Raw genomic sequence first — 17,002 nt, 5'->3', positions numbered from 1 at the left:
GTAAAATCCATGCTTTATTCTGTTCCGCGTGCTTCTTTCATCTTTCCTTGTTGGAGAAATTAGTTTAAGCCAGAGGGCTTTTTCTATTCAGCACATATAATTTCTTTCTTATCGATACTCAAAAAGTAGTTCCTCAATGCCCCTGGTCTTGTGTTGCAGCTTCTGCTTTGCTCTCCTATTATGTTGCTTCATCCTATTGAATTCCACTTTTAAGCAGACATTGCCTACAGAACAACATTATGCTATGTGATTATTATATAACTTCATTCCTAACAATATACACATTCTGTCTGAATGTGATAAAGTGATTATCATAAGATGGCAGATGCCTTGGGAGATTTAAAAGTTAGGTTGCTGTTCTTTTCCCCTGTTATTTTTAGAACCTGAGATGCAGTAATTAGGATTTAATTGACACTTCTGGTGATGCACCAAATGGGAGAAAACAGTTTTTAATATTTACCTCAATTTTGGCTACACAGTTATGACCCAAGCATATATGTTTTAGCACAAAAGGTGATACAGTCAAGAGCATGGCATCTGGAGCCAGTGTGCATGGGTTGGCTCCCAGCTCTGCCGCTCACAGCGCAGTGAAGCAGAGCTGACTGGAGCTTTTTCTTACCAGAAAAACTCTTGCCCTTGAACTCTTTTCACTGCATATAACCCAACCACCCATTGCTTGGGGACTGCAGGTAGAAGGAAGGAAATATCTAAAGCCCTCCAACACCAAAGTAAATAAAAAGCATAGCCTACAAGGACTTGGAGAAGGAAATATTTGTGTAGTTGCACATTTGTATAGCATCTTCCTTTTCCTTCTCCTTGACTCAATGCATATTTTTTTTCACTAGTAATGTTTCTATTATTATTATTATTTTTTTGCTGAACACCAGGTCTGATTGATTTCCTGTCTATGCAGACTGTAAATTTGATTTCTAGCAATGTTCATAACAACAGTTTCCCACTGTGAGGGGACAAATTACTGTTTTGTGATTTTTTTTACTAAAATGATTTTACCTGGAGGAAACTTCTTTAAACCTGGAAATTGGAATGAGACTTTTTGGATGGAAACTCTTATTTAGGTAAATATTGTGATTTATATCCCTAGACAGATTCCAATGTGTGGTAAAGAGAAGTGGTTCAAAATCATGTCCAGTGGGAGGCTGAGACATACGGTGACTCAGTATAATAAATTTTGTATGGGGAACTTGTCATTTTTATTACTGCTTTCATAACATTAGCAATATTTATTCTTTATGTTACATTGCCTAGCTATACATATGGCAATGATATAAGTAGCTTGTAGAAGATAGTTAGATATAAATTTACTTTTGTTGGAAAAGAAATGCTTGCTATGGTTTTTCTAAGGGCTCTCATTTTCTACCTTTTTTTTTTCAGGACCCTTTAAAATTTTCTTCTCTGCCAGATAACTATTTCCTTCTTTGCAACTTCTAACTTGCCCACTTTTTGAAACAAAAACCTCAAGGCTTTACTTCTGATTGACCCTTCGTTCACCTTATTTCAGGCGGTAGTGTAGCTGATTTTAATTTTTCCATCTTTAAATGGGAGACCAGGAAAAGAAGGGGAGGGGAAAGGAAAAAAAGAGAAGAACAATTTTTCTTTAGTAGTGCTTTAAATTTTACTTTGTGTGTTTATGGTTGTCATTTTGTGTGTATGTGTGTACCACAGCATCTTAAATTCTATGAAGGAAAATCCTTGTAAATATATTTTTTGCCTCTCTTTTTTAAACAGCTTTACAGAAGTGTAATTGACATCATGAATTGCATATGTTTAAAGTATGCACTTTGAAAAATTTTGACATAAGTATACACCTGTGAAACCATCACCACAAAGAAGATAATGAACATATCTATCATCCTCATAATTTCTTCTTGTCCCTTTCCTTTCTTTCTCTCCTGCCCTTCCCTTCTCATTCCTTAATCCCTAAGCAACCATTGATCTGCTTTCTGTCATTTAATTTGCATTTCCTAGAATTTCATATAAATGGACTCATACATGTACTCTTATGTAATCTTGACTCTTTCACTCAGCATAACTAGTTTGAGATTCACCCATATTGTAGCATGTACCAATAGTTCATGCCTTTTTATTGCTATTAGCTTTCCATTGCATGGATATACCGTGGGTATTTGGTTTTTTTTTGGGTTTTGTTTACTCATTTATCTGCTCCTGGATATTTGAGTTGTTTGCAGATTTTGGCTATTACAAGTAAAAATGCTAAAAACATTTGTGTACGAATTTTTGTGGGCCCATGCTTTCATTTCCCTTGTGTAAATATAAGTGGAATAGCTGGCTCATACAGTAGGTATATATTTACCTTTTTGGGAAACTGTCAAGCTGTTTTTCCAAAGTGATTGTACCTCTTTATATGCCCATCAACAATGTACAAGTGTTCCATTTCTTCTGCATTCTTGCCAACAGTTGATATGGTCAATCTTTTTAATTTTAGCCATTTTAATAGATGTGTGGTAGTATCTCTTTGTTTATGGGCATAAAATTGTTCACAATACCCCTTATGTTCTTGATAATATCTTTAGAAACTGTGGTGATATTATTGCAGTTGTTCCTCATATTGGTAATTTGTGTTTTCTTTCCTTTTTTTTCCTAATCATTCTGATTAGATTTGTCAACTTTATTGGTTATTTAAAAGTACTCGCTTTTGGGATTAATTTGTTTTCTCTATTGTATTTCTGTTTTCTATTTCATTGATTTCCACTTTGATCTTTAACTTTTGCCTGCTTTAGCTTTCTTTGGATTTAATTTACTCTAATTTTTCCTAGTATTGCAAGGTGGAAAGTTAAGTCATTGGTTTAAGATCTTTCTTCTTTTCTAATACAGCAATTTAGTGTTATAAATTTCCCCCTAAGTGTACTGCTTTATTGACCTCCCTCAATCTGTTGTGTTTTCATTTTCAGTTCAAAATAATTTATTTTTTTCCCTTTATTTGGGGTTACTACATGTATTTCTGTTATTGATTTCTAATTCAGTTTTTATTGTAATCAGAGAACTCTTTGATTTGAACTCTTAAATTTATTCATATTTGTTTTATGATGGAATATAGTTTATCTTGGTGAATGTTCCATGTGCGCTGGGAAAGAATATGTATTCTACTTTTGTTGGATCAACTGTCTCTTGGGAATGTCAGGTCAAGTTAGTTGATAGTTTCGTTCAAATCTTCTGTATCCTAACTGATTATCTGTCTAGTTGCTCTGTCAATTACTGAGAGGGAATCTCTGAATATAGTTGTGGACTTGTTTATTTCTCTTGACAGCTCTATCAGTTTTTGTTTCACGTATTTTGAAGTTCTGTTATTAGGCTCATTAACATTTAGGATTATTATGTCTTTTTGAAGAATCGACCCCTTTGCCAGTATGAAATGACCTTTTTCATGCCTGGAAATATTCTTGGCTTTTGCATATGTTTTAAATTTGTGTGCATGTGTATCCCTGATACTCTTTTAAACATTTGAAGAGGAATTTATGAGTTATAAGATAGTAACCTTTTTTAATATCTTGCCAGATTGCCCCCCAGAAAGGCTGTACCGATTGATACTTGTCAAAGTGTCCGTTAAGTGTTTATTACATTAGAAGATATGGTCTTTTAGGATTTTAAGATAGATAACAAAATTGGCTGAACTGTAGCATCATGTTGATCACAGGATAAAATATCCTACCATTTATATAATATGATTTGAGTTTTGTAGAAAATTAATGTGTGTATATTTATAAAGTTGCCATCAATTTTATTTCATATCTGTTTCTTATTGTTTTATATACATAAACTGAAACTGGATATCTTATTTTTATAATAGAGATATGTAAAAGTAGAGGATTCGTTCTTTAAGTTTGTTTAATCTTTTCTATGTTTTTTGTTTACATCCGTAATTAATATCCTAGAAAATGATTTTCAAAATTATATGCTTATGTTTGGTTAGATAGGATGTTTGGCTTTAAATATGTTAATGTTTGGGAGGAAGTTTTATATATAAAACTAGATGTTTGCAAATATACCTTCCAAGATTAGATATGAAATACTGTATATTTAGATCTGGTAGGGATTTTTGGTTGCTTAAGTGTTGATAATTCCTGGTGCTTAATAAAGTTATCTATTTGATTCATGTTTCTTTTTGATATGTAGAGGTATTCTCTAGGGAAGTTTTACACATTAATAAAACTTTTACACATTTATAAAAAACAAAACAAAACACAGACAGATGTGACCTGTTTGGATTTGTTTGGTAATTCTGGACTGTTCTTTTCATGCAGGAGTCTTCCGGAGCCTCTCATGACCTATGAGTTACATGGAGATTTCATTGTGCCAGCCAGTAAGTGTGATGTAAAGGTTCATAGAAATCATTTTGTGGAGATTGTGTATGTAAACTAAAATATCCCATGAAAAATTTAAGTTATTATAATCTGTGTTAGAAATTACTTTAGAAGATAGTTTAGCTTTTTCTTTTCCTCTTAGAAGGTGAAGGAAAGGGATGATTAATATATTAATTCATTCATTCATTTACAATACTGCTGTGTATCTACTGCGTCACCAGCCTGCTGTGATAGTCACTGGTAGACACTGGATTTGTAGGACCATGACAGACGGGGTTCCAGCTCCCAGGAGCCAATTCTCTAGCAAATGTTCAGGCATAACACTTCTCACTATACCATAAAATATATAATAATGGCATGAGCAAAGTTCTGTAGGAACACAGAAGTATTTAACTTGCAAAAGGTTGGGGGAGATGATCAGATTTGGAGTTACTAGGATGTTGGAAGTGGTTTAACAGGGAACGTTATTTAGGTGGAAATAACAGGCAGAAGGAATATTATGAGATAATTCTAGAAGCCCAAACAACATTTGATAGAGTATGAATTATACGTGATAAAATGTTAAATAGTGAAACTCTATGGTTGGTAGAATTTAAATTTGTGATTAAAATTTTTTGTGAGTCGTACTCAAGCCTTTCTTGTTTTCTCTATTATTTTATACTTCATTTTTTATATTGGACACGTTCTGTATAGTCATCACTGTCTTTGCTTTTTTTCAGGAGGTACTGGGGATTGAACCCAGCACCTCATACATGGGAGGCAGGCACTCAACCACTGAGTTGCATCTGCTCCCCCAATGAAAGTTGTTTTTTTCGTTTGTTTTTTTCAGAGGTACTGGGGACTGAACCTGTGACCTGACCTCATATATGGGAAGCAGGTGCTCAACCACTTGACTACATTTGCTCTCCCATTGTATTTTTTTTAAAGATTTATTTATCCCCACTCCCTCCCTCATCCCAGTAGTTTTGCACTCTTTGCCTGCTTTCTGTGTCCATTTGTCTTGTGTTCTTTTGTGTCTGCTGGTCTTCCCTTTCGGTGGCACCAGGAACTGATCCTGGGACCTTCCAGAGTAATAGAGAGGTGCTTAATCTATTGCACCACCTCAGCTCCCTGGTCTGCTGTGTCTCCGATTGTCTCTCCTCTGTGTCTCTTTTTGTTGCGTTATCTTGCTGCACCAGCTTTCCTTGTGGACCAGTACCCTGTGCGGGCCAGCACTCCTGTGTGGGTCAGCTCACTGCCCAGGCTATCTCGCCATGGAGGCCAGCTTCCCTTCACCAGGAGGCCCTGGGAATCGAACCCTGGACCTTCTATATGGTAGATGGGAGTCCAGTCGCTTGAGCCACATTCACTTCCTACCCATTGTTTTTTGAACTGCACTGGGGATAGGTATTTAATGATTAAGGAAATGAAGGTTGAGACATATTAAATAACACATCATATGATAGGGAACCCAATTTAAAATTCAAAACCCCAGTTCCACTGGCTAAAACCTGCAATATTGGTTTTCACAGGTGCAGTGACAGTAGCTGTAATTGCATTTTCATTTCCTTCTATTTTTTTTCCCTTGGATGTATTCCATAGTTTAATCTACTGAAAACCTAAGTGCAGTCCCTTTGCATCCTGTGTTACTGCTTCCCAAACCTTGTTTTGAATAGTGTCTTCTTGGGGGGGCCTCTGGTCCAGTCAGTGTAAAGGTTGCTCGTGTGTCACAGGAAGACGCAATGTGTAGACCCAGTTAGACTTTTCATATAAAATAAGCTTTTGGAAAAGGCAACAATATGGTTCTATTCACTTTTGTTTTCACATGGAAGAGGTTTTTTTTAAAAGAGAATTTGTATGAGCAAAGAAGGGAAAAAAGTTTTTCTGGCAAAAACTCAAGCAAATGCTTAGTTGTTTTGATTTCTTCCCTGTGGCATTTTTGGCAAACCAGGGGAAAAGAAATTAAACTCTAGTTGGAGGACAATTGTTTCATGTTGTTCGCCTTGGAGACTGGAAAAAGCAGAAAAGTGCCATTTTAAATCGAGAATCCTTTGAGAATTAAAGATAAAGCGATTATGGAATAAAGTCTTAAATGACCCATTTGTGTCATTATTAACGTGCCCCATACCCGGGAGCACTGTGCTGGAAATCCTCGTATCACTGCGCTTTACCAGATGATGGCTTCTAAGAGGTAGTAACTTACAAGCGATAATGAAGCCCGTGGCGGTGGGAAGTGAGTTTAAGAGTTCGTGGAGGAGATCTTGGAAAAATATGGTGAAAGGGATTATATAAATGTAAAAGGTATCATCACTTACTGGACCAGCACCTAATGTTTTGCTTCCTGACCTCGTAGGTGTGCTGTAACAGAATACTCACAGTGATTTGAATAACAGGTCTGTTCCCAAGAAATACTGTAGCTACTGTAATTATTGGCTTGGGTCTGCACCTAAGAGGAGTTGTGTTTGGAATGGGACCTGCAGTAAACTTGTTTAATGAGGAAAAGTATGTGTATTTAAACGGGTATATTTTAGGGGCTAAAGCTTCCAATGTAGCCTTTAATCTTTTTTTTTTTTTTTTTTAATCTCTTGTGGTAGCCTTCTTTGTATTACTGACCCTCTCTTGCACAAGATAGTGGGAGCAGATCCTCTAAGATTTTGCATATATACTTTCAAATATTGAATCAAATAGTTAACAGAAATCAGGTGACCAATATTAGTCTCTCTTTTGGAATATTGTTGGAAAATTGGGAATTGTGGTTAAGATATCACTTCCCATTAATAATTGCTAAAGTGTCTGTTAGCTGAACTGACTTCCCAAATTGTCAAACACCACCCATCTTTGTTGCTCTCACAACAGCATAGAAACTAATCTGATTCTTCTCAGTGTGGTGGTTCCCATCTGTTCTGTGGTGGTGTGTGTGGCTCTTCTAAACCCTCCCTCGTGAGGCTTCTAAAGGTTTCTCTCAGGTCCTTTCATTGTCTCTCTTCAGTTTCTTTCCTTTAGTTTTTTGGTGGGAACCTGTGAGTTAACTTCTGGGGTTTACGGTGCCAGTATGAACTTAGTTTCTTCTTTGCCACCACAAAAAGGAAAATTTTTTGTTTCTCATTTAAAAAAAAACAACAAAACTGTTCATTGTTGTGTGCATCAGAAAAATAATTACAGAGTTACTGAAATTTCTAAAGTGGGAGAAGAAACCATCCATCTTATGAGACACTAACTGAGCTTTTCATATAGAAAGTCCAGATGAAAAAGCAACTGACTTGGTCTATACAGGAATGGAAAACATTGTGTCCACCCGGGAGAAGACTGGCAGGCATCTATCTACCTGATGTGTCACTGCACGGCATTTATTACATTGGAGAATACGTTATAGTCTGTGGACTGTGCCGTGGCCTTTCTGGCTGAGGTCCTTGATATGTCATATCCATAAGAGTTGACCCATCCTTCAGGGTTGAACTCAAGTTAAATGGAGTTAGAGAATGACAACTAATGCCTGGATGCCTCTTTTCTTGTTTTTGTTTTTAAAGATTTATTTATTTATTTATTTCTATCCCCCCCTCTCCCTGCCCCAGTTGTCTGTTCTCTGTGTCTATTTGCTGCATGTTCTTCTTTGTCTGCTTCTGTTGTTGTCAGCGGCACGGGAATCCGTGTTTCTTTTTGTTGTGTCATCTTGTTGTGTCAGCTCTCCGTGTGTGGCGCCATTCCTGGGCAGGCTGCACTTTCTTTTGTGCTGGGTGGCTCTCCTTACGGGGCGCATTCCTTGCGCACGGGGCTCCCCTACGCAGCACTGCACTCCTTGAGTGCATCAGCGCTGCCCGTGGGCCAGCTCCACACGGGTCAAGGAGGCCCAGGGTTTGAACTGCAGACCTACCATGTGGTAGGCGGACGCCCTATCCACTGGGCCAAGTCCGCTTCCCTGGATCCCTGTTTATTGTTTCACATGAGAAACCTATAACTGTTACCTGGACCAGAACACTTTGTGTTGCTATGTTCAGTATATTTTCTTCGTGTAGTCAAGTTACTGGAGAAACAAGATCATGACCACAAGGCTCTTCAGTCATTTTTTGTGAGAGATGTACCTATGACAGGAACCAGGGCCCTGTTGATGTATAACCAGACTGTTGTGTCCCTGTTGGTAAACCTGCATGGGAAGCAAGACAAAATCATGTGGTTCTTGGTGAGGAAGGATTCTGAAAGGAATTGGATGTTTAATGGCCTCAAGCTCTCTCAGCCTGGTGTGTCCATTTCACAGTGAATATGGACTCCCACAGAAGAACTAGAAGTCTGTTGATTGATGTTCCTTATTCCTTGGGAAGTGCTTGGATAGTTACTGTGACTGCCTTTCTAAAATTTCAGTTGTTGCTTTACAGCATTTAAATGTTGAAACAATTCAACATTTATCTGCCTGTGTTTCTTTGATAAGCTCCAGGAAGCTATGATCATATCTCATTCAGTGGATAGTTAGCCCAAAATCATGAGCAGATAGATATTAAAGTGTCGTAGATGCTGATCTCTAGTTTCAAAATTAAAATGTTTTGCTATTATAGTAAACTCCTAATTCTTTTGCATATTTTAGGAATTCAGTACTATGATTAATTTGGTATCCTAGACTAAAAGTAAAAAGTTCCCCTTTTATTCTTTGTCAATTTAAATATTTATTATTGAATTGCTTAGTATGTTATTTCATGATAAATATTATATTAAAATATAAAATGTATAATCATAAGCAACTAAAGATAATTTATTCTAGAAAACTTTTTTGAATACTGTAAGGATACTATTATGAGCTTATGGAAATGCCTATAAATAGAGGACTCTGATTAACTTCAAAATCACACAAAATAAAAGAAATAAGTAGTATTACTTTAAAAGCTTTACTGGAAAATATGTTTTTTTGGAAGAGGAGGAAAAAATCAAGTTTGGAAAAAAATGTGTGTGTGCTTTTTTTTTTAAATTTATTTCTCTCCCCTTTCCCCTCCTCCCCCCCAGTTGTCTGTTCTCTGTGTCCATTCACTGTGTGTTCTTCTGTGTCTGCCTGCATTCTTGTCAGTGGCACCTGGAATCTGTGTCTCCTTTTGTTGCACCGTCTTGCTGCATTAGCTCTCCGTGTGTGCGGTGCCACTCCTGGGCAGGCTGTACTTTTTTCGTGCTGGGTGGCTCTCCTTATGGGGCGCACTCCTTGCGCATGGGGCTCCCCTATGCAGGGGACACCCCTGCGTGGCACGGCACTCCTTGTGCGCATCAGCACTGTGAATGGGCCAGCTCACCACACGGGTCAGGAGGTCCTGTGTTTGAACCTTAGGCCTCCCATGTGGTAGGCAGATGCCCTATTCGTTGGGCCAAATCTGCTTCTGTGCATGTGCTTTTAGGAGAGATGGAGGTAGGAAAGTAGAAGAAGGGCTCAAGAAGAAAGTAGGAAAAAAAAAAAAAAGAAGAAAGTGGAAGGTTTTGACTATTTCTCAAAACTGATTCCACTATTTTTAGAAATGAACTTTATCCATGGAGGGTGAGATGCTATTTTTCTAGTTTTAGTTTCTGAGTAAGTAATAAATTATAAAATATTCTGATGCTAGGTTTTCTTTGGAGAAAGAATGATTATTAATAACAAGATAGGCATATGAATTAGCTTTTTAGTGCAGAATTTTCAAAAATTTTCAGTTTTGCTTATTAATGTATAAATTCTCTTCTTAGGCAGTGATCTTTTTATTCCTTTGGAATTTTGGATTATTTTTCCAGAGTCCCTTGAATGGAAAATGTCATATTTTGATTGCTTTCATTTTTTCTTTAGCATTGATTCATAAAGGTATTCTCTTGGGTTTAACTCCAGATCAAGAACTGGATTATGATGTATCACCCCACTCTTTAGATTGTTGAACTTTTGTTTTCAGTGAAAGCCTGTATCAAAAATCTTTTACTATGAATATAACTTGTGTATCAGTTTGCAAAAGGGCTGCTGATGCAAAGTACCAGAAATGAGTTGGCTTTTATAAAGGGTATTTATTTGGGGGTAAAACCTTACAGTTCCAAGGCCATGAGAAGTCCAAATTAAAGCAGTATCAGAGGTGCTTTCTTACCAGAGTCAGCTGCCATGTGTTGAAACAAGATGGCCACTGGTCTCTGCTGAGTTTGAGCTCGATTGAGGGCTCCCAGCATAGGACTTGTCACTTTCTGGGTCTTCTATATTAGTTTAGGCTGTTCCACTTTCTTCCCAACCAGTTCAGCTGGAAGCTATCAGGCATATAGCAGGGCTCATTTTTTCTTGAGCTGCTCCGTGGACCCAACCTCTTGGGGCGTCATGCTTAAGCATTTCTTTAGTCCTGTCTCTTATATGGCAGAATCAAACGAGGCAGCTTCCTTTTCCTGTGTCTGTCTGTCCGTCAGGTCTTTTTATCAGACCCAACAAGGGGCAGAGACTCAACTTGAGGCAAGTCTCACTAATGTGACCCAATCAGAAGACCTAATGGGATTACCAAGTAACCTAATCAAAGCTTCCTCAACAGAGTTTAATGCAGTCAAAGGGTATGACACACACAGGAATAGATTAGTTTAAAAAACATAATCCTTCTCTTTTTGGGATTTGTAAAATAATCTCAAACAGCCACAACTGGATTATTTGTGTTTTGCTTTAGCATGTGCCTTTTTCGTTTTTTAGCATTTTTGCTTAATTTTTCTTTAGCAATAACCATCACAGTATTCTCTGTTGTAAAGAGAATATTCTCCAACATTCTCAAACATTGTTATTGGGAGTGTAAGCTGGAACAAACTTCACTTTTACAAATGTCAGAAACAACCTAAATGTTCATAAAAATGGTGGTATGAGCTACATTTAAGGGTGTGGAAAGATGTCTGAGATATATTAGGTGAAATAGATTGGCTAAACATTTCATTACAAAAAGAGAAGGAAAACTCTAAAGGTTTACACTTAAGGTTTACCAGTTTGTCTTAGGTGTGTGATTTTTTTATGGTTAATTTTTATTTAAGTGAACTTTTCACTAAAACAACAAAGATGAACACAAAGCATACATGTACAACTTAATGAATTTTCACAAGGTGAAGCTACCCTGTCATTGGAAATAGAGCATTATTAGAAGCCCAGACGCTTTTCCTCAAGGCTGCCTAGCTACTGTCCTCCGCGCTTGGGGGACGAGCACTGCCCTGACTTCTGACACCGTAGAATAAAGTTGCTACATTTGAACTTTATATAAATGGAATCTCATCTGGCCTTTTCCTCATCTTTTGAGATTCCTGCATGTTGGGTGAAGTGGTAATTCATTCATTCACATTGCACTATAGCATTATGTTAAGTTGTTATACCACAATTTATTTTTCTTTTCTACTATTAATGGACATTTGAGTTGTTTCCAGTTTGGGGCTAGAATGAAGAATGCTGCTGAGAGTATTCTAGTACATGTCTTTTGCCTATTATTTGTTGGGTTGTCTCTTTTTTCTTATTGATTTGTAGCAGTTCTTTATAATTTTATGTGTTCTTTCTCAAATATAATATATTGTAGATTTTAGTTACTTTTATTTATTTTATCTATTTTCTAAATTTTTAGCAATGAGCAGATATTTAATTTTTTATCATCAGTAAAAAAGTAAAAATATTACCATTTTGAAAAAAAATACCCTTTTCTTGATGTTTCCCTTTCTTCCCCCTTTCCTTCAGTTCCTCACTTTTAGAACAAGTGTTCTAAACTCCCACTCTCCGCTCCCTCTCCAGCTCCTCACTCTGAAACCTCCCCATTTTTTAATAAAAAGGAGCTCCCGGTAGGTAAATTCAGTTACCTGCCGGGCTCCTTGCCCAGTCTTTGAATTCTTCATTTTGTCCTTGTTGATGCCGCTGACTCTCAGTCTTCGCAGGTCTCTTCTGACTTGACTTCCCAATGACTCTGCCACCCCCCCTGCTCGCCTCCTATCTCTTTCTCCTCCTTGCTTTGTTCTGTGTGTTTCTCTTTGACCAGGCTGGCATCTCCCCTGTACATCTTTGGAGCTCCTTTCCCCACAGAGCACTTAGTTAGCTTTCTGAACAGGCAGCATTGGCCATGTGCTAGAGGTCACGTCCTCTGCAGAACACTTCCGTGATTTCTAAAGTTCCTACCCTTCCCAGCTACCTGCTGGATATTGGCTAATCGGAAGATGACTCAGTCCTCCTCCTCTTCATACCAACCTTGCCTCCCATGCTCCGTCTAATAATAGAACTAACCATACTCCTGATAACTTAGCCCTGAAGCATTGGTCATATTTGCCTTCTTCCTTCTGACCCATAGACAGTCTGTTGCTAAATCCTGTTATTTCTACTTCTTCCACAGTAGTGCTCTCACAGACGAATAGAAACATGCAACAGAAGTAATACTGGCTCACAGTGATTGAGTGCCTCTATGTGCCAGCCACTGGCTACAAGCTTTATATGTGTTACCTCACTGAATCCTCATAATGGCCTTTTGAGATAGTATTAGTATCTTCATTTTACAGATGAGGGACATGAGGCACAGAGAAGTAACTTACTCAAAACCACTCAGCAAGAAGTGATTCTAGACATCTGACCCTAGACTGTATTCTTTATTTGTAGTTCTCCCACTTACCCCCTTTCCAACCTCAGTACTTCTTGCTCAAAGAGCATTTTCCTCCTAATTTGCTCCTTTTCCTATTTGAATCCATCCTTTAAAAAATGTCAAGTATATCTTACCCAAATTTAACTCTATTCTTATACATTCCTTGCTTTACTTTCAGTGACTCTGATTTAGAAGCCCACAATCAAAGTAGACTTCCCAGACTAAAGTGTGTCCTTTGTCTACCATCCTATAAGCTTAATGTGCTGTGTCTGAACAGGCACCATGTCTTTTCTCATGCTCATTGCTGAATCTGGAATGTACCCCTTCCCCACCCTGCCCCCAGCTTTGCCTTTTCTGAAACCCTGCCCATTCTTCAGAGTCCAATTCAAATGCTCTCCCTTACGTGAGACGCTTTCTGAGCTTCCATGGCCTAGCTACGTGAACCTCTGAAGCATTTTATAATCTTTTCTTTTACAGCAAGCTGAGCACCAATCCCTTTTTTGATACCCCTGGAAACTCTGTCATGATTTTCAGTATTAAGTATCTTATTCATTTCTTTGACAATTTTCCATCAGGAATACAATAGAGGGTATTGGGCCCACTGTTTATAAGAGCCAAGGATAATAATTCCAAAATCTGAGGGATAAGGGGAGTAGCCTATTTGCAGATATATCATTTGCATGACGTTGTGGGACAGCAACTAGTGACTGGACTCCATCCAGTAAGCTGTGAGTAGACCTGAAGTGCAGGAGGTAGCTGCAGCTATCTCTTCTTAACTATAAACTGGAGGGAAAGGCACTCATTGCAGCTACACTGAAATTACCATACAGGGAGGCAGTAAAGGATGAATCATAGGGAGAAAGATGGATTTTTTTCCCCCCTTTTGTATGTAGCAAAGTATGTTTGAGTTTTCTGTGTTTGGAGATGTTGAATAGATGAGCTGTTGTAATTGTTAGTTTGAGGGAATATTTTTGACTCAAAGTATTCTTATAACTTTCTAATTCTTTTTTCCTTAAAGAAAGTGGCAGTCCAGAGTCTCGAGTCAGTGCTATCCATTTCTTGGTACACAAACTGCCAGAGAAAAATAAAGAGATGTTGGATATTTTGGTGAAACACTTAACAAAGTAAGCCTCTTTTTTTTCTCCTTTTAATGTTCTTCATTTTTCTCTAGGTTATATACAGCGTTCTTGCGTTTGTAACAGTTGGAATTGAGGCTATATACACAGTACCAGTGACCAAACTTGGAAGGGCAGGCTGGATGGTTGACTCATTGTGTGTGTTTTGGACAGGATTGTTGAAATATGATACTTTCCTGAATTCATATAATTATTTGCTTAATGCTATTGCCAGCAACTCAGGGTTTGAGTTGAAGTGAAAGAAGAGAATGTTATACATTTCCCCATACACAGATTCTGGAAATGTGATTATAAGTCTGTTAGCAAATTTAGCTTGGTTTCACACCTACCTAACTCTAAGTTTGAACATGTCCTCTAAGTTTGTTTAATCCAATAATAGGTAGTTAGTTCATAGGATCCCTTCTCTGCAGTCCCACTTTAAAAAGCAAGCAAAATCTAATAATTCAGTAGAGAGATTTGCCCTTTCTTCAAATATATATGACTCTTAGATCATTGTAATTACAGAATTTTAGAGGCGGGAGGAATCTTAGGAACCATATATTTTAGAACCTTTATTTTACACAAAGAGAAACTGAAGGCCAGAAGATATTATGATTCCTCTAAGGCCACGAGTAGAGTTATTCAATCATTTAGGACACATATTTATTGACCACATAATTGAAGAAGATAGACAAAATCCCTGCCTTTATGAAATATACATTAAGAGGGGGGAAAGATAACAAAGAGATTACAAATTAAAATATAAATAATTTCATATGGTAAATAAGTTATAAAAAGAAAAAAATTGAATAAGGGGATAGAGAATTTCTGTTAGGTTTAGGACTACAAAGAGGGTTCTTATGGAAGATCTATTTGAGGATGAGACCTTTGAGTTGAGACCTGATTTAAGTAAGCAGGACTGCAGAGGACAGTTGGCCAGTTGGTTCAGTGCACAATGGTACTGGGCTGAAGGGGGTTGGTACGAATGCTCTGGCCAAGTTCTCTGTGCCTGTGAAGCTAATTCTCACAAAGGGTGCCATGTAGAAAAGTCGTTTCTGGAAGCAAGGGTTTGATGATCTGGAGAGAGTGGGGATGTACTAAGTAGGGGGAAACATTAAATGAAGGCCTTTAGGCAGGAACGAGCCCAACATGTACATTGTTAAGAATGCCAGTGTGGCTGAAGTAGAGCATAGAAGGGAGAGAAGTAGAAAGGCAGGAGCCTCAGCATGTAAGGTCTTGTCAGATTGCATCAATTTATTCTGAGGCAGATGTTGACAATTTGAGTCTCTTGACTCCTTGTTTTTAGGGAAATACAATGGAGAATATTGTCCATTCTACACCCTTCTTTTAACCATACACCATATTTTTTTCTCATCAAAATTAGTGTTGCAAATCACTCCAAGCAAAACCTCATGACTGTGGCAAATTTAGGAGTGGTGTTTGGACCAACTCTGATGAGGCCACAGGAAGAAACTGTTGCTGCCATCATGGATTTGAAGTTTCAGAACATTGTCGTGGAAATCTTAATTGAAAACCATGAAAAGGTAAACTTGTATTGCTTTTTTCCTTATGAGAATTCCTGTTGTTGGCTTGTGATCGTGTGATGTACAACTATCCTCTTAGATTTCCCTTCCCTTTTGTTTTTATTTAAAAATAATTTCATTATCACAGTGACGAGATTGGTTCTGAGAAGTTCTCAGTTTGCGTCTGTCTTCTGATGGCGTTTCATAAACCAGAGGCTTACATGGTCTTCTGTTAATGCACTAGTCCAAATGAAGAAGCATTTAATCAACATGCAAATGAACGTTGGCAGCGTAGTTGTGAAATCTTCATAATTTTTGCTGCCTTCATTCTTATCCTTGGATTCTTCACTCAAATTGTTTCTGTGACACAGGGAAAATATTTGTATCAATCTGTCATGACAGTCCTGGACTCATGATCAGTTGAGGACTTTGCAGTTTAGAAGAGAGAAAGTAAGGCAAATAAAGAAGTTTGAAAGGCAGTGAAATGAATCTGGAGAAACACGAGTTTCATTGAGTGGTGATGGTTGGGGAGCACTGGGACCTGCTGGTCAAGGTCCCTCTAATAGCTGTGCACTTTTTTTTAAGTTAAAAATTTTTTTTTTATTTTTAAAGATGCTTTAGATTACAAAAATGTTAAATAAAAAAACATGAGGAATTTCAATATGCCTCCCTCTCTTCCTCTCCTACACCTTCCCACATCAACAACATCCCTCATTAGTGTGGTACATTTGTTACAACTGATGAATACATATTGAAGCATTGTTACTAACTATCTATTACAGTTTACATGATAGTTTACACTGCACTCTTTTGTAGGTTGTGACAAAATATACAATGGCCTGTATCTATCACTGCAGTGTCATGCAGGACAGCTCCAGTTTCACGAATATGTTCCAATATTTCACTCATTCTTTCCTCTCCCATCCCTCAGAACCTCTGGTGACCACTGCCTTTATATCAATGATAAGAGTTCCTCCATTGCTAGAATAATACTAAGCCTGTAGTAGAATAATAAGTCAACTTTAGTCCATTGTTCATTCCCCATTCTTGAGGTCCTTGGGATAGTGATGCCCACTCTGCTTCTAACTGAGAGGGAGCTTAGATCCCATGGAACAGATGGTTGGAGTGATCTTGCGTGCATTTGCAGACACTCTCTGTTCCTTGGCATGGGCATTTTCTATCATTATCTCCTTGTTATTTGTACTGGATGAGTCCAGTGAACTGGAGAGTAGGTTTTGCAACTCTGCTGAAATTCAGGGCTCAACTGGCACATGGATGGACCAAAGATTTAGGCCTTTGGGGCATCTGTTTATCAAGTATAGTGCTAATTATAGGTTCAAGTAAAAGGAGCAGAAGAGCCAAGTGTAGAGAACCTATAAATGAGTCTTAACTCTGTTACACTGGGGAGCATAAATTCCAAAGTAAGGTCCACTGACAGGGTGCCATATTCCTGTGCTGTTTGCCCTGTATTATAGTTTCTGGATATCTCTAGA

At 37.8% G+C, this 17,002-nt stretch overlaps 1 protein-coding gene across 3 annotated transcripts in view; it reads left to right on the top strand.

Moving 5' to 3' along the window:
* ARHGAP10 (Rho GTPase activating protein 10) overlaps positions 1–17,002 on the top strand; it is a 337,104-nt gene that overhangs the window by 210,145 nt on the left and 109,957 nt on the right. For all 3 annotated transcript variants that reach the window (XR_011648553.1, XM_058284486.1, XM_058284541.2), the window contains 3 exons: positions 4,281–4,339; positions 13,890–13,995; positions 15,371–15,530. Coding sequence is in view for 2 of the 3 variants with exons in the window: in XM_058284486.1 (XP_058140469.1) it covers positions 4,281–4,339; positions 13,890–13,995; positions 15,371–15,530 (325 nt within the window). In the remaining variant the exon portion in view is untranslated. The remainder of the gene's footprint in view (positions 1–4,280; positions 4,340–13,889; positions 13,996–15,370; positions 15,531–17,002) is intronic.

Source organism: Dasypus novemcinctus, chromosome 1 (assembly GCF_030445035.2).
Source record: "Dasypus novemcinctus isolate mDasNov1 chromosome 1, mDasNov1.1.hap2, whole genome shotgun sequence".
Classification (NCBI taxonomy): domain Eukaryota; kingdom Metazoa; phylum Chordata; class Mammalia; order Cingulata; family Dasypodidae; genus Dasypus; species Dasypus novemcinctus.
This window is presented reverse-complemented; position numbering and strand designations above follow the sequence as displayed.